This window comes from Rhea pennata, chromosome 7, assembly GCF_028389875.1.
Source record: "Rhea pennata isolate bPtePen1 chromosome 7, bPtePen1.pri, whole genome shotgun sequence".
Lineage (NCBI taxonomy): Eukaryota > Metazoa > Chordata > Aves > Rheiformes > Rheidae > Rhea > Rhea pennata.
Genome location: NC_084669.1, coordinates 26,619,401 through 26,646,542, shown reverse-complemented (window position 1 = coordinate 26,646,542; position 27,142 = coordinate 26,619,401). Strand labels below are relative to the sequence as shown.

The window sequence follows — 27,142 nt, the reverse complement described above, 5'->3', positions numbered from 1 at the left end:
CAAAAACCTCAACATGAGAAGTTAAAGTCATGTCAACCAGTAACCACAAATACAGTCCCATGGACACTCCCCTCAGAGCATGCCCCAGCTTAGGCAAATGCCTGCTGCAGTTCTACCCATGGCTATTTCTTCTGGCTCTCATGTCAGTTCCCTGATCCACTGAACTTTTTTTTTTTTTTTTTATGTGCCTTTATTCCTTTTTCCTCCTCTCCCCCTGTCCGTGGAACCAAGGCTTTGGCTCTGCCAAAACACTGTTTCTGTAGAAACATATTGTTTTCTGAAAAGACATTAACTAAGCCCTGTTTGTCGGATTTGCACTACACAGAGCACTTCTGTATGGAATATCATACCACATAGTTTTTACATCACTGCTTCTCCTGGTCTTTCTCTCTCCACTACCTGTCATCATCTATAGGCTGCATATGTTCTCCAGGAAAAAAAGGGTTTTCCTCATTACTTGTCTGCATATTACCTTTCATTAGTCCATGTTTCCCAAGGATTCCCCTAAACATCTTTTCAGAAATAGGAGAACACGACACTCCTTCCCAAAATGTGAAGTTACAGGGACAGAAAAACAGTCTTTGGTCCCATATGTTTCAGGTTCCCTAGATCATGCTAGGATTCTCTGTCTCCTATTCACAGAGAGTCTCTTGGTACCCCAACACTGTTAAGCCAGGCTTCAGTAAATCTTTCTTCATATATTTTATTTTCCACAATGCTGTTCATGGGTTAGGTCAGAATATGGAGGACAATCCCTTCTAGCCCTTTTCCTTAAGCTAATTATGAACATTAGTCTTAACAAGGCAACCATGGTAATTAATTCCCTTTAATTACAGTGTCACATCACAACAGTCATAGGAACCATCAGCACTTTGAGGGACTCATATTTCTGTTTATTCATTTTTGTATTTTTCTTACAAAATAGCTTTAATGACAGTTTTGAGACTGAGCCTTCGTTTTAACCCGAGAACGATGGCTACACCAGTAAGGCAGTTCACACAAAATAGTCCCTTTTTCAGGATTTTCAGCTACCTCCATTTTTAAAGTTTCATCTCCTAAGAGCTTTACCAGTTAAGAAAAAGGGGCACAGATGAGCCTACTCATTGTATAAGCTTCTATAAATCATCCCCAATAAATAATATTCCCTTTCGGCTTAGAAATTTGTCCAATTTAATCAATTTCTCAAATCAGGCTGATGTGTTAAATTGATCTTTTTCACTTCTAATATTTTCCCTGTCATCATCCCCTACTTTTCTTCTGCCCTTTCCTGTCATCTCATCTTACAACAAGCCAGAAATATTTTTTTCTTTACCAGCAAAAAAAATTCCATTCTATGATATCTCTGCGTTTAAAATGGTTATTAAAAAAAAAAAAGGAAAGAAAAAAAAAAGGAGAGCACAAACCTTGAATAAAACACACACTGACAGTGAAGTGCAGCTAAGCCATGTATTGCATGCTACTGGTTTTCTATAAGTCATCAGACATTAAAGTTGAACTTTTGCCTGGATCCTGTCACTTGAGCTAATCTATTTCTGCTAGGAAACATGTTAGCGGTGGCAGGTGAGGGTCTTTATGGTCTAACTGAAATAACAATATCCCCAGCAAGGCTTTAGAGAAAAGCCAAGTATTGACCACAAGAAGAAGGAGAGAAATAGCAGATTTTAAGAGCTGACAGGAAACTCAATTTCCCTTACCACTTAGTTCTGTATATGAAAAGGTCAGAACCACACTACAGAATTGTTCAGAGCCTTTTATGTATTAAAAAAAAGAAGAAGAAAAAAAAAGCACACAATTTTACCCTCCCTGGAAGCATTTCAGTTCATTGTTGTAGGTAGATGAAAAATCTGCTTGCATTTTTACTAGGAATCTCCTCCTGTTTTATCTAAATGGTCTTTGACAGGGCCACCCATTACGGGATAGCCTTCTGCAGTTGACAACAAAAGGGGACACATATGAAGTAACCGGACCAAATCGTAATGTAACTTCTTTCCAAATCGATCTTTTGTTCTGGCTCATTTAAGCACCACCAAAGCCTGCAACATGACAAGAGGCCCTTATTTTTTCCCCCTGTGGCAGGGACTGCCTTACTTATTTTAAATTAATCTTAGACTAGTTAGCGTTTGTCTGAGTCCAAAAAATACAGATTTTCATATAATATTAATGAAATCCCATATATTATTCTCCATAGCAGAATAATTTCTTCCTTATAGTTAATGACTTAAATATAGTAAATGCCCAGCTGCAGTAAAATCAACTAAGATGAAATTCTACTCGTATGTAGAAGGCAGATCACACGGTAACAGCCTGCAGGCTCTGTATGCCTGTACCTTTGTCAGTAAGAGCTCTGGAAAGGAGCAAAAAAATAACCAAAATTGCCCAGTGAAACTGCAGAAAATTTCCTTTAATGTAAACCTCTCTCTCTTCCTCCCCCCACCTTGGGGTTTTGGGGAGTTTTTTCTTTTTTTCCTTAGAAAATAGTCTGCCATCTCTTTTGTTTAAAGATATAAATGTGACTCCTCCCAAAGAAATGGGATACGTAATACAAATGTTTGCGTGGGGCAAAATTGGAGCCATTCTGTTTGATGCAAAATTTCTTTGCTTCACAATGTAGAAGGAATTAAACAGAAGTAATCATCAGCCAGGTTCAGATAACACTTCACAGCATCCTGCAAGCCACCATTCCCCTTACTGAGGGTCCCACTTACCTGCTCCTCATGCTTCTCCAGGCTTTCCACTGCCTTTCTAACTTGAGACACCTCCTAGGGAAAGCCCATCTTCATACCTCACTATTCTAGATCTTTCACAGCTGTTGAAGTGCAGTATATAAATATTTCCCTGACAGGTCCAGTTATTAGTCCCACAAGATGTATAAGTGCAAAGGAGATTCTTCCACAATTGAAGCAGCAACCCAGTTACAAGAAAATTTGCTACAAAATCAGGAAGAATAATAATTTTACTGCAGCACATATATTAATTTTCATTGTTGATTTCATTCTGTCTAGCTACACACAAGCTCTTCTCAGGCTTTTTTTTTTTTTTTTTTTTTTTGGGGGGGGGGGGGGGGGGAATGTGATGGTACCTGAGTGACCAAGGGAAAAAAGGTTTATATTGGTACTGTTACATGAGGCATTTTTCATGGATGGAGAATGATGCAGTTCAAGTTTGGGCTGCTGTCACTAGTCAATGGTCTTTTATGTAAAGAATGAATGAAATAAAGCTTAACAGTTCTTACAGCTCTCAAAGGCTTCTTAATTAAAATACTTCATCTCGTGCATGTTAGAATTAAAAAAAATTCAATCTAATAATGTTCCATTTCCAAATCTGAACTAAATTCAAAGTATATCAAGAAATACGTCCCGAAATTTACATTACAGAGTATATTTAGAGTTCATTTAGGTACCTCCAGCTGAAGAAAATCAAATACGCAGCACAGTAAGCACAAACATTGTGTTTACGTAACCTTACCAGAACATTTGCCTCAGACGATTTCTTGTTACGGCAGTTTATTTTCAGCTAAACTAACATTCACATGTTAGGATACAACTGAACACTGAGTATACCCCTGTAATAGTGTGAATTAGTGCGAGTCAAAGTTACAGCTAGAGGACAAGAGCCTCTTGTATGGCAAAGGTACCAGCACACAGAAGCTATATTAAACGGACATTCTTGCTTGTCCTCAATTTGCTAAGCACGAAGTTCAATGTATAATGTACCTTGCTGACTAAAGTGTTTCTTCAGAACTACTGTTCCCCTTCAAGCTTGCCTCAGAACTCACTCTGATGGCACTATCCATACTACTGACACAGTTTTTGCTTCCTCTTGTACCTTATTTTTTACCTGTTAGATCCAAAATAACTGTGTAGAGATTTCCTTTTCTACTTGTTTTGTTGTTTGTGCTGTACATTACCCAAAAGCACGTAAACAAAAAAATCATCTTTTCCTGCTGTTTGTAAAGGATGAAAATGCCATCAATTTCCACTAGAATCTTATGACTTATTTGGGAAATCCATCCTCCCTTTGCCCAAGTTTGAAGAAATATGCATAGGCCGTTAAACAGTTAGTTAATCATAAATATTTCACTATTGAAAAATGCCACCTGTCTTGCAGGCTTCCTACATGCACTGACATGTAGTATTTGAAACTGTATTCCAGGGCTGCATTAATTATGCACTGCAGCAGCTGCCATAGATTCAGTAGTGCCAGCTCTTCAGGATAGGTTTTGCTATCTGAATCATGGATGTAAAAGCCCTGATAGAAGTGTACGTACAGTACAAACATTGTTTTTTTTATTCCAGTCCTACTACTGTGGGATGCTCTTAAATCTCTATTTGGTTGTGCTAGTATTTCCACATTGACAAGAGCTTCACATCACTATGCTTCATCCAAACATTTCCCAGAAATTCAGAATGTTCCTATTTTTACACGTGAGAATTATCAGATATGCTACTCAATAAGAAAAGGGCAACCACACAAGACAAAGTCTCTGCCCTTGCAGAAGGGTACCATGTTACATGACAATTCAAGAAGAAAGTAGTAACCATATAGAAAGAGTACTCTTAAGAGGAACTGAAGCTGCTGCATTTTAAGGCACAGATAAAAGAAAGGAAGACAGAAATAAGGAGAACTGGCAGAGCAACAGAATTGTCTAACAGAACAGTATGTGGGTGGAAGATACTTCTGGTTTTAACTAAAGCGCTAAGTTTGAATAAGATAGAAGGAATAGAAAATGATCATTGCAGTGTCTTGCAGGCATCAAAACAGCTACATGAAATGAATTACATACAAAACGTTTGAGGTGAAATACAGCTTGGAGACAGTCAACTGTATTCTTTATACATCTACTTTATACTGTAATCCTCCTGCAAAGTGCTGTCATCCACAGTAAGAGGGACCTAAGTAGAGGCCCTTGTACATAGCAATCAGAAGGTTTCAGAATATAGAGCTCTAAACATAAATTTTCAGAGTTCCCAAGCACTTCCCTTTTAGAGCACACATTGAATTCCTAAGTCATGAACACATGCATAAAAGGAGAAAAGATTTACTAGAGAAAAGGGGAGGAAAAACCACAAGAATACCTATAAGAATAGAAAATGAATCTCAAGTTTGTCAGTGGTCCGTTATCTCCATAATCCACTCGCCAGTAATAAAATCTTGTCCCTGCTCCCACCTCCCCTTTCCAGTGCTCTCCTTGCTTGGGAGCCCCTCTCCGGAGTAGGGCCCTTCCTCTGATAGCATCACATCCACAACACCTCTTTTAAGAAAGGGTTCCTTCTTCCAGGGTATAGTTTCCATAAAACAAGACAGGTTAATTAAAACTATGAATCAATTCCCACAGACAAATGGAAAGAACCAAAAAAAAAAAAAAAATCATAGTCTTGATCTCTAGATTTATTGGGTGTCTGGATATTTCCAGCAGACAATTTTACACTTGTAATTATATAGGAACACACAATAGGCAGAAACACCTCAGCTGATCCACCCCAGAACTGGAAGCGCTGTCAGCATGACAGCGCAGTGCTGCTCCCAGGCTCTCCAACTGAAAGTCCACGGACATTTATAGAAATACAACGTAGCTGCAATTATTTATGCCCGCTCTGATGTAGTTATTTATGCCCACTCTGAGAATGACTTCTATTCAGATGACTTGATTGTTTCTCATCTTTTACTCACTATCCCTCTCATACTTATGCTCAGAAATTAGTTATATTCCACTTGTTAATTCAGGGTCTGAATGTCATTCCATAAAAGTTGCTGGAATATTTTTTCCTTCTCTGTAGAGTTAGGTGAACTAGTTTCAAAAAGCTCAGAAATGCTGGATGTAAAGAAACCAGGTTAAGTAATTACTATAGTATTTGCATCTTTAATAGACTAGTGTGTTCAGAAAAAGACTGCACTACATTCTAGTTCATGTGCCCACAGACTACTGAAGACTTAAAATGTTAAATTAATTCTAGACATTAGTGATACTCGTTCTCTGTGCGAATGCATTTTTACAGTAATGCTAACAGTCTCTGTGATAACCATCATACTCATTGCCTGTGTAATTTGATCACTACAAAAGGAATGTTTTTCCCGCTACCACCAAGAATATCTCCAGCTTACGGAATCTCACCCTCTTCCACTGAAAGCCATTTTCATTTGTTTCTTACACCATAAGCTATAACTGAAGTTACGCTGAGATTTTGATTAAAAAGCTGAAAACTAAAAATATAAAATTACATAAATTCCTCTTCAAATATCAGTTGGGAATTAATTCATACTCAATGAAATATTTTTAAGAGGAAATAGCTACCACATGAGCAGAAGCAATTGTCTTTGCCCAGTAGAACTTTTTCCAGTCTATGACAAAAATGTAGGTAATCACAATGAAATCTTAAATTTTTTTGTAATAACATATCATGACAGATTCAGAAACTAACAATTGTCAAGGCTGACCTAGTACATTTAATGATTTATGGAGCAGTCAGTGATCATTTTTAGTGGAAATATAATTATTCAAATTTGAATAATTCTGAAAAAACAAACCTATACATATGCATAATCACAAATTACTTCATGTTTCTAAAAGAACAAATTAGTTAAGTGGTTTTCATTCATCACATGTAACATGTCTTGTCTTAGCTATTTTAAAGCAATTAAGCCAGCATTATGTTTTCTGTGCTGTTACTATACAAAATAACCCCCACTTTTTTTGCACAGCAATACAAAGAGCTATACAATACTACTGCATTTCCATCTCTAAGATAGAGACTTTTTTTCCATGTCCCAGCTGCAGCATGTTTCATAACATGCTGCTCTCTCCCAGCCATATTGTCACTAAATAGCAGTGACTTCTGGCTTCATGAGCTTGGAACAAACTAAATTTCACAGGTCTGTCTTTTTGTTACCAACATACCGCTGTGCATGTTCGCATATATCATTGTTGTAACAAAAAGGGAAAACTTAAAGTGTATACTTAAAATGCAAGTATAAACGTGCTTGGAAATATTGCAGGCACTGTTTTGAATTCAGAGCAGCACAGACATACCCAGACTGATTTTATGCAAGTGGGTTTGAGGACTTCAGCCTTGCAAAAAAGTCTCAGCATAATGACAGCACTATGGACATAAGTGATTTAATTTTCTACACCTACTTTCAGAAATGGCATTTGCACTACAAAGTGAGTGTCCTGCAGATGCAAGGTTTAACTTCTGAAAGCTATTCAGGCACCAGAACTATCTTTTTTTTTTTTTTTTCTTAAAAAAAAAAAAAAAAAAGGGCTTTAGTACCTCATTTACCTAAACTTTCTTAGCATTTTTAAAAGAGACTATGATAACAATAACTAAAGCTCCAATAATAACTTTTATCGCAAAGCACTTTATAAATCCAAAGCCACTACAGTAGGTTCTCAATGCCAAGCACCACTGAAATACACCCAACAGATCCCACTGAATTTAACTTGGAATCCAACTTTAAATACCTATCTTGCAAAACCTTAGCACTAATGCACAGTTTTCCTTTCTAAAAGGCACAAGTGCTGCAATGCTTCTGTTACAACACTTGGTTCATTTTCACCATGATTATTTTCTGATGACACTTGTCATCAGAAAATTGTCTTCACACACACACACGCTCACATTTAACCACAATGACCCAGTCACTGAAATTCCACTTTAGATGTCGGTCTCTTAGGTAAGAGGAATAACTGCTCAAGAGGACAGTTAAATACTTTGCATTCCCTTCCGTTAAGCAGAGAGGGCATAAGACTCAAAGACGATACAAGAAATTTTACATCTGCAGGCTTCACACTGATGAGAGCCTTACAAGTTTCTGCTAACAGCAGGAAGGTTGCATTTATTGATTCTACAGAGCCAGGAGGGAGCATTACATCTCACATTAATTTTCCATCTCCCCCCCCCCCCCCCCCACTTTTTTAAAGGTGTTTTCCAAAGTTTCACGATACATGAACGCAGCACACACAGGCAAATACTTCTGGTGAACAGCACAGTAGAAACCAAGTGCTGGTTCCTCATGATTCATCCAGATCATGAAAAATCTCTTCTTATACAGTTATGTTACAGCTTCTGCAGGGAAACTACAAACAACCACCATCAAATCTCATATTTTAGGATGCAAACTATAAGAACCAAGGAAGGTAGTTCTTCCCCTTGCCTAGACAAAATCTCTTCAAATGGTTAAGAGTCCTTCATACTCATAAGATGCTCTCCTTCCCCAGGCTAATATAACAGTTGTTGTTTAACTACCACTCAAATCTTTGATGTAATATTAAATTCACAGAACTACAATTTCAAAAGTAGTTAAACAATGAAAAAGATGATGTTCTAACAGCAGCATCAATTCAGCTTATTCAAATATCCTCTATGATTTACACTATATATCTCACGATATGAATAGGGACATATTAAATCAGACAAGAAATAAAAGGAAATGGAAAACACTACATATTTTCTGAAAATCTGAGTCTGCTTTCTCCAATCATGAGGCAATATGTATACTGACTTTCAAACTGGTACAAACTGCTTCTGGAATTTTGCAAGTGATTGGTTGTTTGCTTACATTAAACTAAGATTTTTCCAAAGAAAAACAGTGTAACAGCACTTTAAGAGAACACATCCACAATTCATTTGTTATTAGTCTATTGGCTTGATCTAAGCATTCCTTTGACAAGGTGCTTGTGGTCTATAGAGCAAATATCACTCCATTCATGGATCTCAAAGGCTTTACTTGGCATCTGACTTCCCAAAAGTACCACGCAAAACTAAACACACTGCAGAACTGCTGTCTCTAACTCCAAACCTGCAAAACTGTAGACACATGGTTAATAAACCATTAGCAGTCTGTGATGTTGATATCACCTTCCTACAGGTGATATTAACACAGACATAAGCCTTACACTAATTAGGTCACATAATGCCAACAGCAGTGCATGCATCATAAAAATGAAATACAAAATAAAACGTTCACAAAAAAAACAATTAATTTATATTTACTTTGAAGACACATATAACAAGGCATTGCCTTGTCCACACCTTCATTACTAGTCTCAGATAATTTTGATAGAAAAATAGATGCAAAATGTTTTATTTACTGTGATGAGTTTTCTAAATGATGTGTGCCATATGCATGTGCATCTTTCCATAAGTGGGCATTTTCTAGAGATTAACTTACACAATGCTCAGAATGGTCTTGATCTCAGTTAAATGCACCATTAAGGTACTTAAAATGTACTACTTAATCACAGATGTTTTTACAAGGCTGTCAAAGAGAAATATCGTTTTCTTTGTTCTGCTTTATTTCATTTTACTGCAAGATATAATAATCAAGAAGCATCTTTGGATGCTGGTAAAACTGGCCCTTTTGAAGTTCTGACATAGCTGTCACCCTGGAGATAAATGCAGATTATTCAAACTTGACATTATAATTGTGAATACAAGATAAAAGACTGGATTAGCAACTTCATAACATCATGCTGATTTAAAATCGGGGGGTGAGGGAGAAGTCACCATGAGGTAATTTTACCTCCATTTTGAGGGTTTAAGGAGACAAGGAGAGAGAGCCTATCATATCCTGAAAGAGTATGAGGTGACATATATCCTTTTGTATATTCCAATAAAAAAAGTTAAAATAATCTTTTATTTATAAAATCATACATGAGTACCAGGATAACCATCTAATAGTTCAACTATATCTAAATGCTCAAAACTTCTATGTGCTACAGCTACATCACCTCTTCTGTTGCATATAATTTTCCTCTCCTCCTTCTATAGAGAAAGAGCCAGAAATGTGGAACTGAGCCCGTGCAGGACCAGTCAGCGCCCTTCACCTCTAGGATGGTGCAGTCAGAACCAGTCTCAAGACCAAAGGTTACATCCTACAGCTGCTTGGTAGTCTGCTTGAAGGAGTTCATTTCCTACCAAATACATCGTGTCACAGAACATACAGTGAATGGAAACTTTGTGGCTGAGAACGTGAGGACTAAACAAGCAGGGAAACTGCAGTAACCAAGTGATTCCTAGATCTCTTCTCTGGCAGGTTGGTGCAACCACGCTAAAACAGCATGGGTTCAACTTTCTTCATCCTGGGAACATTGTTGACCCATTTTGTGGAAAACCAGAAAAAACTAGTCTTCAGAGCTATCAATCCACCTATGTCCTTATAAAACTATGGATAAATAAATATAAAAAGAATATTCAATACCACATATAGCTTTTTTAGAGAGCCAATATTGATGGTATGCAGCCTAAGAGACTGAAATAAAGACATTCATATCCTTCAGAAAGGTATCATTTTATTGCACTCAGAAACTTAAGAAAAAAAACCCCTCATATTAGAGAAATAGGAATTCACCCTTGAATTTTGGATGCTGAATCCAATTCCAAACTTCAGCAATTGCCCAGAATCACTAGAGCTCTAAACCTCCCTTTGATGAACTATATTTTCCCTGAAAAGCAGTAAATTGATTACAAATACACTGCTCAGCTAGAGAATCCTCCTCTGTTCTACATCTGGATCTGGAAGTCAGGGAAATTTAAACTATCCACAGATACTCTTTTTTCACAAAAAACTAAACTTCTCTAAACAACATAAAAATATTACACTGCAAAATATGGGTTATAGGCAGAAAAGTATTTGTAATGACATTCCCCATTCTAATCAGGGCAGAGCTATAGACCATTAGGCAAAATACCTGGACACACAGAGAATAAAGATTGTTTTCCAATGTTTTCAGCTGATCTCTCTGTAAGTTGCTCTCTGATATTTAGTTCATTAAACACAACAATGAACTAAAATGAACATTTACATGGCAAATGCTTTCTGACTTGGAATCATCATTTAACATGAAAGTGTTTTAAAAATAATAATGTAAGTGAAATGATAGAACGCTTGCAAACAGTATGAATTAAATGACCTTTGATTTCTTGATAGGAACATCCAAACTTCATTCAGAGCTGCTTGTTTTCAGGAAACAGATTAAGTGATTATCAAAATATCATCATATGTTCTCAAGCATCAAAGAATTCTTCAAACAGATATAACAACAAATCTCTCAATACTGCACAGAAACAACATTTCTTCTTCCATAATCATAAAATTTCTGCATAATCCAGAGATGGACAGATCCTTAATATGCTAAATCTATTCATAGATGTTATTTTCTCCTACGATATGACTGTTTACACTGTTAAGATTTACACCTTTTTTTTTTTTTTTTTTTTTTTAATAACAATTCACAGTGAGATAAGCAATTCCTATGGAAGATCACTGTTTTGGGGGCATCTGTGAGTGTATGTAACATGTAATCTGTTCATCAGAAACTTAGCCTATTTCATGTTGTAAACAGCCTATGACCAAACCTTTTCCTGTTTTGTTCCTGTTATTTTCCCTGTATTTTTATTTATATTTTTCTGTTACGGAGTACATTCAAACTTATTACATTTTTCAATACTGTCTCTGGATTTTTTCTGGAGTGTTCACAATCAAAAAACTTCTTAGTTTAGGGCCAAGTGTCTAATACTCCAAAACTTTATATTTCTAATCATCTACAGTTTCTTTCTTCTCCCCTATGACTAGGGGAGAGGAGGCTTTTGGGCAGAAATCATTCTTACTTAGTTCATTCAGTCCCCTTCAAAAACATTTCTACAGAACATGCAGCTAAGCACTGCTGGAACTATAGGTAATTTCTGCAAATAGAGTTTCCTCATCTGTCATAAAAACAAACCAAAATTACATGTGCAAATGTTTGCAGAAAAGCCAATAAAAATGGTGCTTACTATGTATACAATATATTTTTTTATATATTTAAATATGCATTTTATATTTTCATATGTCGTGTGTGCATGTATTCATAGGCATAATATACATAATATACACATATTGCATACTATATGTATTTTAGTGCAATAGTTCACAGTCCATTACTACCTTTGTTCCTGTGACTTTCCTAACACAATGAGTTGCAAAAATGCATTCATCAGTGATCTGCAGAAGTCATAGCTTCCAAGCTTTAAAGAGGGTATCAACGTTCAGTTAACAGCAGACCGAGTGCATTAAGATAGAAAGAGACAGATCAAAACGTTTCATGCAATGTTAGAAGCACTGACTTTTGAGCAAATGCTCAAACCACCTCGACAACCGCCACAAAGGCCCTATGGATAGTCATGCCTAAATAGTAAGACCGTAATATTGTGTCTACATTACTGGCTACCTCATCAAGGTGATGATGGTGACTGCAACGTATTGAGGAAATATGCACACATAAGGCAAACGTCATATTAGGACAACATTCACAGATAAAAGTCTTAAGCATTATCAATAAATGTTTCACGAAGCAGCTAGTTAGAAGTCCCACAAGAAGAGATAAAATCTTAATTTGTAACAGAATAACCTCTAGAATCTGGTTTTAATCTTACAGATGAAGAGGCATGCTATCAGCAAACGTTAATATTGGTCCTTCGAGGATGAAGGATTCTTATAAAACCTTTAAAAAAAATCCACTACTACTGTACTCAACTTTTTTAAAAAATGGCTAAAATAGTTCTTAAAATAAGCTAAAGGGAGCAACTAGGAGAATGAAGTGCAAGCCATACAAAGGCCATTTCAGGACACTATAGTGGAAGCACAGATCCAAAGATATTAAGAAGGGCTTGGCAAACAGTAGAATAAAAGCAGCATGGCTAACCAGAAGAATAATGGAAGTTACTAGGATCTGAAACTCTATTAAACAAGATAGGCCAAAAAGAGTTTTAAAAACCACTATCAGAACATTTTTGAACTGCTCAAAAATCTCTTCCAAAAAGTAAGAAACATGAATACTAACACATAATCTGTAGGAGTACAAATAACGTAAAATAATGCCAACTGATGATCAGAACATAGATGCACCTCTCAAGAAAGATAAGGCAATTGAAGAAAACCTAAATAAATTCCCTGTATCAGTGCTCATTATGGAAAAGACAAGTGAAATTTCCATGCTGTAGTCCTCCTTTTTGGAAGAATCTAGAGGATGCTTCTGAAATTAAAGTATTCTTAAAGAATATAAGGGAAAAAAAACTAGGCAAACAGTAACAAATTCCCAGGAACAGCTAATATTCACCCAGGGAATTGAAAAGGAACAGGGATGAAACAGTTGTATCATTAACAACAAGGAGTAAGCTTTCACTTAAAACTGTTAAAATGTCTGAAAACTAGGCAGTAGTCACCTAGACAAAAAAAAGTCAGGGAGATCCAGCTAAAGGGAGGACTAGTTCAGAGAGGAAAAGTCTATTGAGAGTTACTAAATACACAGAAACAACATCCAGTGGGAGTCTCTACACTGGAAGTAGTTGGATGATCAAGAAGCATAGGGAGAAGTACCATGTACACCTGTCTTGCTCTCTTACTCATCTTAAGACATCAACTTGTGGCTGCTGTCAGTGACAAGATACACTGGCTAAACACTCCATTAGTTAAAACCAGTATTCAGTTCTTAAGTTTTAACGTAAATGTACCTAAGCAGAATGAAATCTTTCATCCAGAATTTACAATGTATGTAATACAGAGACCGGGCGATACAGATCGACAGCAATGCAACTCTGTTGTTGGCTGGACTCACTGAGCGAAATCCAGAGAACATGATGAGCGTTGTCTCTACTTAATAAGCTCCTGAGTCTCCGTGCAATATTTATGCTGATGGAAGGAGACTGAGTGCAAAAGTGATCGTCTCCATCCCGGTACGTACATTCACACCGCTTCAGCATCTAATAAAGTCCCCACAAACTTACCATCTGGTCAGAGCAGGTGGTATTTCATTCTTAGCTTATTTCAGTAAATGCCTCAGAAATGAAAACCTATATAGAGAAATCGTCTCCTGGGAATTTTTAACCATTTGTGTCAGAGAACAAATTATATAGCCTCTCTTCACTTCATGTTTGGCACTGTGGGGATCCCCTGATGTTTTTTATCCAAAGATACAAGTCATAGTCCTAGCACACTGCTATTACTTACATTCAAACAACTTAAATCAGATAAAATAAAATGTTTTAAAAAGTAGAAAGAGTGGGAACTGACTGGCGTAACTTCACAAACTGATGCTGTATCTGTTGCTACGCATCTCCAGGAGATCTTTCTTTTGCATCCTAATAAAGTAACCTAAAAGCCTCTGTAACATGTATTTCATTCTATAATAATTATTTCCAAGTAATCCATAAACTTGGCTTTGACACAGAAGTGAGAAAGTCCTCCTTAAAAAGTTACTCATTTTCTAGTTCAACAGTACAGTTGAGGCTCATTTCATAACCAAAACCATTCCATAACCAGTCTGAACTCAGGATTATCCTGTTCATTTTTAATGAATTAGAATTTGACCACTGTTCAGCTAAATACAGAACTTCTTTTTTCTTTATCTAAAAGTTATACAAGTGAATCTAAAAAGTTGTGAAAATCTGAGGAGCTCTGTACTATTTAAAGCAAATCCCCTTAGTCAAAGAACTCTGTTTAAAAAAAAAAAAAAAAAAAAAGCATAGTTTTCCTGGAATAAATAGCCTATTCACAAGGCTCCACTTGTTAAGGATACTTTTACTAACATAAAAGACTATCAAGACTGTTACGAAGATAAATATTTGGAATAATATTTGACTGTATTTGTTTTTGTTTTCTTTTCCTTCCCACATAGCTCAAGAGTTAACACTAGTGATTTATGTTTACTTAATATATTTAATGTGATCTTTATGACATGACAGTTTAAAAGTAATCATTCCTTTTAAAAAAAGAAAATTTTAAATTGATCTCTTGTCCAATTAATAGAACACAACTGTACTGCATTTGTCCTAGCTTTCATTCCTCCAGGCTTTCCCTACATACTAATTGCAGTGATATAGTCAGTAAGGTAGACTTTCAGCTGCAGTGATGTTTAGTATGCATTTAAGGTGACTTTTTGTTGCTGGAAACCTGAATCATGAAGTCTAGGGAAAAACAGACTAATGGATATATTTTATTTTTATTCAGTTTTGTCCAAGTAAAATGCAGTGTAATATATAGGGCCTAAAGTTTTGAACCTTCATTTTCTTGATTTGGAGAACTTTGCTCGCTTCACAATAAAAAAGACCAACTCCCTAGGTCAATTCTCAACTGATTCAAATCAGTACAGCTCCTGTGACCTCAGATGCTACAATTATTTTTATCAGCTCCCAAGGAAGAAAAATAAAAAGCTGACTATCAAAATCATTGCCTTTGGAACAGATGAGACCACTCCAAGTGAGATGCATTTTCAAATGACATTGCCTCAGGCAGATACTTCCTCAAATCAGCAATCCCCTACAAGTTTTCTGTGTTTTTTTTTTTCCTTCCCTAGGAACATCCTATTTCAAAATTAGATCAGTTGTATCCTCTGCTTCTTCCCCATGTGTGTGTGTTCAGGAATAAAATATTCACATGTCCAGTCATACAACAAATAGTAAGTCTGTCCATCAACTCTTGCTGCTGCTACTGCTTCCTGATCAACATGAAGAGAAAATAGTCAAAAAAAAAAAAAAAAAAAGAAAAAAGAAAAAAGAAAAAAGCAGAGAAAACCACACCACTTTCATCAGTTGTTCTCTCACCCATCTACTCAGCTAAATTTAGGCCACTAATAGAAAGGTTCTGTTAAAATACCAGGGAGTGCGCATTTAACTACAAACCCAATCAATCCCAGTTCTGTAGCATTGAATAGCATCATAAATAGAAAGTTTCCAGAAGTCTTTAAAACTCAAAAGGATTATTCAAAATTTACTGTTGAATGTCACAGTGCTGTTATAATGGATATCATCAATAGATGTTTCATAACATCAAAACTTGTTACTAGTGCTATCCTGTAATACGTGGTTCCTTCAGTAAAAATGCTTTTCCTTTATGAAACTTTGCACAATGAGATATGTTAACCTTCTAATGAATGTAATAAGAACAATAAAATGATAGTAAGACAAGCCACAGCCATCAACACAGGGAAGGGGACTAAAAGAAATATAACTATCTGATTATACAATCAGCTCATGTGATTAAAGCAGTAACGTTGCGGCTACATCCATCCCTCTTTACAGTTAGGCTGAATTTGGCCTTTCCAGAACATAGCTGTTCCACTAAAAATTACTATGCTTAATAAAATTGTAAATATTGAAATCACCTTATTTAAATTTTATTTTGAAAAAATGAAGATAAAGCTTTTTTTTTGTTTTGTTTTTTTTAAACAAGTCTACCAAGTTCAAAACAGACTGGAAAATATGCAAACTTCAAATTTCACAAGCTACCTGAATTTTATGCTAATTTAAAGCTAAGAGCCAGACTGAGCCTTCAGATACTTATCCCTCTGTAGAAAAGGAAGGAGGAAGGATTGGTAACATAGTCATTGGGGACTGTAAGGTGAATCACACTCATCCTCACCACTTGCCTTTCATTGGTTATCAATTCTCCATGCTGAGCATGGCAAACAGACATCTGACATCTTCCACGTGCCTATCACCGTGCAGCAGGAGATGGAGCACTCCCCAGCCAACAGCAACATTCTATTTTTAAGTATATTTCCACTGTTTAACTAATGTCCTCATTCTAAATTCAGTATCTCAAATCTTATAATGCTGACTCCTGAATAAACTCAAGCCTGTTACACATATAACAGGCACTACTCTAGCATTACTTAGTACAAGGTAATAGCTGTAGGGTTTACGAGCAACTACTACAGATGAAGAACTGGTCCAGAAACCTCCATAGACTACTTACCGCTGTTGGAATTTGACTGAAGAGAGTGTAAGTTGCAGCGCACAGAAAAACTCACCATCAAACCTGTACTGCTGGCCAGAAGTCTGAACCAGAGCAGAGACTAAAGTAGCTCCTTCCCCCACTGGAGATAATCACTTGAGGTCTGGTTAAGAAGTATTTGCAAGGTGATAAAATGGAAATTTACAGTTCTGATGCCTCTGTTTTATCTGTTCTACAATTCAGTGCTACCGTTTGGTTTACATTTCTGGGACTCCTACACATTTTGTTAGCATTTATTTCCTTTCTACAATTCTGAATGGGAAGTTCATCCTCAAAGCAGGAAGATTAGCAACATTTTATCTCAAAAGTTGTTTTCACAGTGTCCCTAAAAAGAACAGGAAAGAAGGAATATCAGAAACAACTTACTGTTAGTACATGCGTGTTCAAAGTCTTTAATATTTATTGACTTAAAATGTTAATGGAATTACTCAGAGGCAGTGACATATCTGTCCCTATCACATGACACCATCTAACAGAAATGACTGATGATGGCTTAACATTGTTTTTAAACATTAAATATTTTCTTAAGAAACAGGTGTCAAATTATAAACCCAATCAAAAATTGTGCATTTTCCATGCTTTCAGAAATGTAAAATGATTTCTGTAGCTTTTTTAAATGAGATATGGCAGAAATGAAAAGATGAGTACTTCCATATCTGGAAGCGTTCACCATTTTAAAGTGCTATACAGCACGTGAAAAGTCTCTCCTCTCTCTAAAGTGTATCACTCTCAGCCACTAGGCTAATTCAAGCTGCTGCTATATTGACAGTGGGTCTACAAAGGCCAGGGGAAGTACTTCTTCTCGAGTTAAGGCCGCAGGCTTGGCTTGCTGTTGATAGTTTTGTCCAACATTGCGCACGCGCGCACTCTCTCTTTCTCTATATATATATATGTATGTGTGTGTATGTATATATATACATACACACAGGCAACATACTTGGTAAAGTAGTATAACCTCTCAAAGCTAAGGATTTTTTTGCAATACTGAGCAGGCGACTTAAAATGAAATACCTTTTTGCAAAGGTTTGCCTGTAAAAGCAACATTTCCAAAGATTTCAATGAGGCCAACACTTCATCCTTACTGGTAATCCAGGCTTAAAATGCATTATTAAAAAAAAAAGATAAATAAATAAAAAATAAATAAATAAATTCCTTTAAGCCACACAGTTTACCTGCCTTTCTCTCTAAATAAGATGTAAGTGGAGGAAAGAAAAAAAGACTGAAAAGGACTCAGCCATGTAACAATAGTAGAGGTAATCTAGTTCCTTTCTCTATCTGCTTTTAAAACAAGCTGGCAGGCAGGTTCAAGAGCAAATGAAACCAATTCAATCCTTACTAAAATAACGCTCACAGCAGTCTAATACCCATGGAAATGGCTCATGTCAAGGCATCCCCATCAAAACAGCCAACATGCAGTTTGTAGCAAATCAGCAGCTCTTGACAGATGAAGGTTCTCCACATGACACAAAGTTTGGAAATACATGAGAATTTAGCTATGGAAGGCAAGAACACAGGGCCATTCTCCCAGCTAAAAAGGGGACTTATTTATTTTTTATTTTAACTCCAGTGGAATTACCTGTCACTCCCTCACTGGGGACTAACTGTAGCTCTGTCGTTGAAGGGGACGGGAAGAGGTTTCACGTGCAAGGGAGCACACTCAAACACTAACGAATGAGGACAGCCACATATTTTCCTCTCACCATTGGTAAATCCTATTATCCTGAGGCTTTTGCTACACTGCCACAACTCACTTCCCAGAAGAGCTGTTTCAGAAGTTTTAGCAGCCTGTGTGTTTCCCCATTAAAGCCAAAATACTTAGCAAAACCAATTCCCTTTAGCCAGGAGGGGTTTTTTGAGAATATGTGGAGAGGGCAGATTTCCCACACTGTCAAAATAGTAAAACAGTTCAAATTTTCAGTTAACAAACTTCTATTTCCAGTTACATTTGCCTTTCACCTTCCCAATGCTTCTCGAAGCAGAGGCGCTCTCCACTACCCACTACCGTCCTTCTGGTGCCTAAGGGCTGGCACCAGGTTATTGCTGCTAGGGATGGCCTCAGGCAGCCCCTACACCGCGCAGGAGACAGCAGCAACCTCTGTCCCTCCCGACATTGCTCACATGTGCCCATACACCAGCGGCTCATCCAGGAGCACAGGAGCAACAAACTTTTCAGCTCTTTCGGTCTTGTAAAGGGCTGGGGACAAGGCAGAGTGTGTGGCACTGTGCTTTATTACTGCTCTGTGAAAGAGCTGTGCTTGATCCACTAATAATTCTGGCTGCAGTAACCGGAAAAGCCAAAATGCCAAAATGGATTCAACACCTGCATGCCTGATGCACACAGCTGTAAGCGTGCTATGCCTGAACCATCTGCGCAACAAGGGCAAGCAAAACAAAACAGAGTTTGAAAGATGATTTCTACAATGGACACCCTCCAGGTAAGATTTTTTCCTTCTTCTAATTCCCATTTTATCATCTCTTCTTTTCATTGTCTCTTCTTTCTCTATTCTACCATACCAATGTGCATTTTAATAAGCTATCTCAACACAGCACCCGGCCGTCATCAGCTATGGGCTGAAAAGGGCCCTTGGGAACTCCTCGGAGTTCCTTGTTAAAGTTCTGCCACCAAACAAACGGAAATTGTGGATTTGTTAATTATTATTGGCTAGGTGCTGACAATGTATTGGGAATGTTTTCCCTGCCTCTCATGCAGCTCAGACCTCTTCTGCATAGTGCTAAAAAGCATCCCTGCCAAAGACCATTTACTTCTGGGGCTTGTAAAATTATATTCACAAAATAATTTGAGGGAGGTAGGGAGTTGCCTTTGGAAGAGAACTGCTTCTAACAAATGGGCGTTGTACTTAAGATATTTCCCAAAGGGAGGGACAACAACTCCTCATCTTTCAGTAGTAATTACATACATTCAGGACTATGCTATATTGTTACTGTACTACATATAGTTCAAAAAAAAGTCTTTGTATAAGATGTCCACAGATTGCTATTGTAAGTTGTGGATTTTTTTTTTTTTTAATCCTAAGAGCTAAAGGAAACTTTCAGAGTCACCACTGAAATAAATGACTACTTCAGTCTCTCACCCATCCTATCTGCAGGCATATCCCTTCAGATATGTTTTAACTGCAGCTCCAAGGAAAAGTCTCTGTGGTCACCTTTTGCTCATATTGGTGGCATATCCCTGCTATGCTTATTCCTCAGTTTGTTTGTTACTGGGAGAGCTCAGTCTTTAAATCACTTTTTTTTTTTCTTTTGTTTTTTGTTTTCTGGCCAAATATAACAAGAATAGGTACATCCACACTGCCTGTAACTGGAAAGAACATCAATTTTCCCCTGGCCAGCTTACTAAACTCCAACAGTTTACTTTTTTTTTTTTTTTTTTTTTTTAAACCTAGGGTGCTTGATTACTTTCCATTTGAATAACCCATAGAAGCAGCAAAATTGTTGTAAGGAAAAACTCAAGGAATCAACTAATAACATGCACAGCATCAGTGAAGAGCTGCCCAGCAGCATACATTAGGGCTATCTCTAAAATGCAAGTCCAATACAGCCAGATAAATCTGGCAAGCCCAAATGCAAAACTGATGACTGTCCTCGTAATGTAGTTCACCTAGTACATTAAAATAAGATGCCATTAGAAGAAGTAACCTCAGAAGAGACTAACATTCATCTTGAAGTCAGACCAACAGCATGTGACTTGTCTTACACAGCTGCTCAAGGGAGAGAGGGAACAGGAAAGTTTCCCCTTTCATCTCTCCCCAGAGGAGAAACTAATCAAAACTGCCATCCTTAAACACCTCACAGGGCAACTTGCAATCAGAGCTTGTACAAGAGCGTGACAGAGACACAGGCTAAAAAGCCTCCCAGCTTCTGGAATTAGTACTGGGATTTATCAGAAGAACATGCTCTGGAAACGGACACTGCAAGTATGCCAATACCTACGGGAAGCAGGCAGCTAGATTAAGGAAGGTGAGAAAATGGTTCCACTTCACAGAACAAAAAAAATGAATCAGGGAAACCAGTCCATCCACACCTTCCAACAGCGTACAACAAGCTTACCCTGCCTGATGTGCCCCCAAAAGCCCCCAAAGAAGCAATTCTCTCCTTGTCTCTTATACAGCATTATGCTGGCCATGTGCCAGGCACCACGAAAACTGTTGCCTAAAGACTACTCGAGGCTACGGCTTGCGAGGATGCTAACTTCCCCCAGCACAAACGGAGCAGGCCACGCACTGCCCTTCCTGCTGCAGGCACAACCACAGCCCCAGAGAGCTGCTCTGAATCCCACAGCACCGAGGCTTCACTGCACCTGCTACTGCAGGGCTATTCTGCAACAGCTAGTCTAGTCCACAACCGATACGCTAATGCTGCTAAACCTCAGCGCTCCCAAATGAAACTCTCCTACTCACAACCGTATTGTGTGCTTGAATGCCATGAAAAAATATAAACTATTCTCCTCAAGCCCCAGCAGGTTCCTTAATGACTTAGCTCCACTAATTAGTAACAGCTGTTAATGAAGTGAGCAGGTACAAACCTAGCCTCTTCAATTACAGCATGAGATTCTTAGGCTGTACTGTATTTAAAGGGAATCTGTTTAAGAAAAAAGAAAAAAAAAACATTCAAAAGTCAGTATTTTCATTGCTGAGTTCATATTTTTTCTAACCCCAGAGATATGAGTGCTAGATGCAGAGTGTATCTGTACTAAAGCCAGAGTTTGTCTTATCCAAGCTGAAAACCTCTGAGTGAAACCAAAATAAATGGACCAGCTCAATAAAATATAACAAGATACCTTATTTCTTAACAGATAAACAAGGGAAGATACAGAATATGTATTATAAATCAAATCCAAAACAACACTTAATTACTAGTTAATTCAGTAATTACGCATTTGAAAAAATTTATAACATACATGACCTAAAGCTTGATCTGAAAGAAAAAGACTCCTGTAAAAACATCAGAGCACAGTAAAACAAACAAAAAAAGAGCATGGTAGCCATTTGCATCATATTTTATTCAACTGCCTTGCTGTCAAGTAGTACTCTGATTTGCTTTAACACTGTTGTAATCTCAGTTTGTAATTGCAGGAACTTTTCCCCCCGCATTTTTTAAATGTTGGCTGGCAATCGTAAGTCTGCAGCCAAGAAAGAAGGAAAATCATAATCACTCTAAGGGAGCTGCAAAAGTGAAAAGATCTCTTTTCACTCAAATCTTATCTGAAGTATTTCAAACACTGTAGTTACTTCAACACAACTTATTTATTTTAGTGTCTTGGTGAAAACCTAAAGTTCCATGTATATTCTCTCTGCAGAGATTCACTATACAAGCATATCTACAGCCATCTTGAAATGCCCTTTCCAAGGCCAGAATTACATGATTCTTCTGATTCTTCTACTAACCAGGCACCACTGCACGTCTCATGGATTTGCAGGTTCCCAGTGGTCAAAGACAAAGAAAAGGAAGTCTACCACTTATGACTTCTGGAGTAGTAGATTTTCTGTCCAAAATACTAGAGCATCAATTAAAAGGAAAGTACTGAAATGAATACTAAACAGAAACACTCTGCCTTTTAACTATATGCCAGAACTGACCCACAAAAACACAGAACAAAATGTTTATAAATATTTCAGAAATCAGCCTGCTCATACATAGCTCGTAAGAGGAGAAGGGAAAGAGAATGACAGAGAAAGAGAGAAGTGCAATACATTCACTAAGTTGCTTCTGAAATGTTTGACTAACCCTATTTAACCCTGTTTAAGTTTCTCCCTAACATACTTCATAGCATGGTTAGTCAGAGCTGTGCAGATACCCAGTCAGATCTTTTGGAGAAGATTTTGGGACCTGTCACTGGTGAGATGGTAAGGAGAGACATAGCTAGGTACTAGGAGTTATGTATTTATATGTTGGCTAAAGAATCTTTTTTCAAACTATCTCATATAATATTACTTTTGGCTAAATAATCACCTATTACTTTTAAGTAATTAAAACCATAAAATCATAATTACTTAAATAACTCAGTCATGTTAGAAATGAAGTCTAGGATTTCCCAGTAGAGGAATTTTTGCTCTTACACACTATGCCCTAGAAATCTTGAAATATAGAAGGAAAAAAACCAAAAATATCTATATCCAAAAAATTTACAGTTCTAAGATAACTTTGGGATAAATGTACAACTCCAATATGCCTTTGTTTGGTCTTTGCACTTTTTGTGCATATGTGTGCCCAGAGATTTGGCCAAGTATCTAAAACCAAAGTCCACAGTAGCCAGTTGAAAGACCCCATTCATCTGAGTGGCTTTTGGATCATTCCATTCATATCCAAAGTTTATAAGTCTAGTTCAGACATTTATATTCTGTCTTCCCTGAGTACTCTCTTTATCAAAGAATCTATGGCCAGAATAGAGGTTCTCTTGCTCTTAACTGAGCCAGAACTTCCACATGTAAATATACCTCAGAATTAGGTATATTCTGCTGAGGCAGAATACATTTCAATATGGTCCCATGCAACTCCTCTGACTTCAGAAGATGTCAGACAGGTGGTGGTAGGATAAAAGAATTGCCAGAAATTCTGGATGACATCAATGCAAGACAAGAAGTTGTCAAACACCTGCTGAACAGAGCATACAGAAAAAGTGTGGAAATAGTTCCTGAATCTATTATAGCTGAACCGATTGAGGGACCAAAGGAGTGCCTATTTCAGGAAATATTGGCTCATTTCTAGATTAAAGTTTGTAGAAATATGAGTTCCAGGCTTTGCTTTAAACAAAAGATGGTATCAAGACTTTCAAATAACAAGTTGTCACCGTTTTGTTTTTGTTGTTGTTGGTTTTTGTTTGTTTTTTAACCTGGTGTTATTCCTTGTGATCCCAAGATGATCTCCTCAGTGCTCAAAGTTCTCACAGAATGAGTTCCAAGTGTAAAGAAAGCATTGAAATAAACTCAGGAAAGCATCTGTAGAAAGCAATGATTATTCTCCTTACAACATGTTGTTAGTCATCAGGAAGTTCTAAATAGAAAAGGGTATTTATGAAACTCAGGTTTACCTTGGAAATAAAAAAATAATTGAGCTCTAAAAGCTTTGAGAAATATTAAGCAGAACACAGCAAATAAAACTGTAACATTTCCTGCAATTCACCAAGAGTTGAATTTATGCTCACTGAAAACGTTTCTCAACACTTCACTGATCTAAACTCTTCTTAGATTGTAACAAGGTCCGAAACCCTATGTTTCTTCTGACCTTTAAGATAAACTGCGAAAGTTTCCTAGAGGTCTAATGCTAAAAGCTCGGACATCTTCCAGCAGACTTAGCTGAAGCAGTTTGACACTATCGCCCCCGTCTGTCCACGTTGCCCCTCTGCAAGAGGTTCCTGACCTCAGAGCAGAAAGGTTGAACAGGTTTGGATATTAGTTTTCTTAGCGTTCTGCCTCCAGTGGACATCACTGTCAAAGCTAGGTTTAATGAGGATACCCAGGGAACGAACTAAAGCCTATTCAAGTCAACAGCGTCTCCCCATTACCCACGTGGGCTTTGGCTTTCCTGAACTGCCAGGGAAGTTTACTTTACAAGTGTATGCCAGAAGGAGAATGAAAGCAGATGAACACACCTCCTTTTGTCACTTTTGCTGCCAGGGCAGCAACTCAGGAGGGCAAGATGGCAGCTGAAGCAGTAATGTCTTAAACTTCATCAGCTTGGTATGCCAGAGGACTTCAGTCACTACCTTTAGTCCATAGGCCAAGAGAAGTTTTCCTTCAATTCAACTGTAAGCCAAGAAGCCACCTTTATTTCAAATACAGTACAGTTTTAAACCTCTTGGCTGAAAACCTGATAGATTATTTTAAAATAAAGGATAAACAACAGAATAGTAAAAATTTTCATTAGCTTTCCACATAATTTTTCAGCAGTGCAAAAATTTATGTAATTACATCAACTTAAGTGTTTTGGAATTTTTGACTCTACTCAAAAAAGCAAAAAGAACCACAAGCAGCACCAGACATCAGGTAGACAGTCAGGATGACTATCTAGACTTTGGTCTGCTTATCCAAACAGAACTTGATGTGCAGCTGATCTGAAGCACCGCCACTGCTAGTTAACACAGTTGGGGACAGCCATGCTTGACACATCCTCACTCCTTTGCAGAAGGCAGAAAAATACGTCATAGCATATCTGCAAGCCGCACCTGAGAAAGCCAACTAAGTGGAATTTAGAAATAGAAACCTCTAAGTGCTTAAGAATACCGCAGAAGAGAGTTTCATGTTGTAACAAAACAACGGAACCCAAGTTTCCCCATTAAGTAAGAAGTAGTAATATGTATACATTTAGCCTGAGTGAAATTCAGGCATGGTAAGGACACAAGGAAGCCCCAGGGACTAATTTATTCACTGCAGGGAACTGATGGTTCTTAAATTGCTCAGCACCTGGACTTTAAATTAGCCCCCACTCGTTATTAATTAATGTTGGTGCACAGTAGCACTTGGTAACAAAATTGACAGCTAGAAGGAAATATTTTCCAATGCAGGCACCATGTTGACATTGCAGGTTCACTTAAGGACACTTGTTCATTGCAAATTATAACCTTCAAGTGGCAAGTAGCTAACAGTAGCAGTACAGATGACTATACTGGAAATCAAAAAAAAACCCTGCAAATACAACCACACAGTTCTGGGAAGCATCATATGATGTTTTCTCCACATACACAAAATTTTTATTTCATTGTGTGTGGTAGATCCCCAAACAGCCTGATTTTTTCAGAATGCTAAGTAAATGAAATTCCTATTAGAGAAAGGTGATATAATATAAAGCAAGGTGATATAATAAAAGGGAATATAAACCTCCTCTTCTAGGTTGATTTTGCTAATATATCGCACAGTATCAGAAGGACATAAAAAGCTCTTTATTCAATTTATCACTGATAGGATTGTCACCTTCTAACTGTAACTCTACTTTAAAATTTTTAATTATCAACAAATACAGCGTTACTTCTAAACCTTTCTCATGAAACGTTTGTCTCCTGTGAGTGTTAGGATTGTTCTTTGAAGAGTGATCCAAGCTCAAACTGTTAAATCAAAAAAGCAGATTATAGAAGTCGGTAATGAAGAGAGTGCATGAAGCCATTTGACATATTACTCGGTCACTCAAACAGCTATAACGAATTAGAGCATGACAAAAAAAATGCATAACTCTCTAGGTAAGGTTTTGAAATGTACTAAGTAACTACATTTCTATGTAGGCTATGTCTATGGTGATAATCCTTGCCTTCCACGACACACATGCACCTCCAAGGCTGTCTTCTAGGAAGACTCCAACCAGTTTTCTCTGAAAAAACACTTGGGCACTACCAGTAAAACAATTGGCTCCACAATCTGCCCTTTACTTAGGATATAGAAGGATTACCATGACAAATTTGGCTCCTTCTAATAAGGGCAGGCCTCCAGAACCAGCCAGCAGGACCCATGCTCTCCAACACCCCTGCATGCCGTACGCTAGCTACGCGTCAGCCCTCTCAACATTATTCTATAGAAATATCACTCAGGCAAGCTGAGACACATTCTTGTCATGTTGGAGTGTGGAAAAAAAAAAAAAGAAAGTCCCACAAAAACAGTGACTACATATCAGGGCTAGAGGATTCTGCACATGGGACTTCAAGTTGAATGTCATCTAATGTGGACAGAACAAACATGACCCCAGGGCTACAGGCTCATGTTGGTACAGTCAGCACCAGCTGGCCTGCAAGCATACGTTCCCTGGCATAATCCACAAGAGCAGTTTCAGTAAAGATTCCTCTGCTTAGCACACCTTCAAATCATAAATCACAAATCCATGATGTGCTATTTGACCTCTTTGTTTCATTTCTCCCAAAACTGTTTGCAGTAATGACAGCAAATGACTGATCAGATAAATCAAATAGACCAACGTTCATATCTCAGATAACTGCCTAATATTTAAGCATTTGTGTTGACAATATGTCTATATATTTTTTAAAAGTTAATAAATGCATAACAAAGGTACTTCAACCAAAAAAACTAAATAATGATAAATATTTAAAAACACAAATAGGTACAGTGTATGTAATAAAATTAAAACAATCAAAAGATCTAGCATGAAAAGCATCAAATATGAATGAAATGCAAGGTGTATTTTTATGCACAATGAGTTTAACGAACCCATATCGTAGAAATGGGTACAGCATTATGAAGAAGCAGCTCAAAGTCTACAAAGGTGTAAACCATTAATGCACAGTGAGAAATGAAAAAAACAGAAGTCAAATTATATGAAAAGTGCTATTTCTAGAACTTATGTCTTAGCTTTAGAGGCTTAAAAACAAAAATCCATCTTCAGTACGTAGAAAATAAGAGTAGCAACACAGAAAATA

The 27,142-nt window shown here is 37.3% G+C and overlaps 1 protein-coding gene across 1 annotated transcript in view; it reads right to left on the bottom strand.

Annotated features, from left to right (window-relative positions):
- Positions 1-3,385: 3,385 nt before the first annotated feature.
- The window catches only part of RPS24 (ribosomal protein S24), a 137,848-nt gene continuing 114,091 nt past the window's right edge, over positions 3,386-27,142 (bottom strand). The window contains exon 5 of the mRNA XM_062580319.1: positions 3,386-3,395. Coding sequence (XP_062436303.1) covers positions 3,393-3,395 — 3 coding nt within the window. The 3' untranslated portion in view covers positions 3,386-3,392. The remainder of the gene's footprint in view (positions 3,396-27,142) is intronic.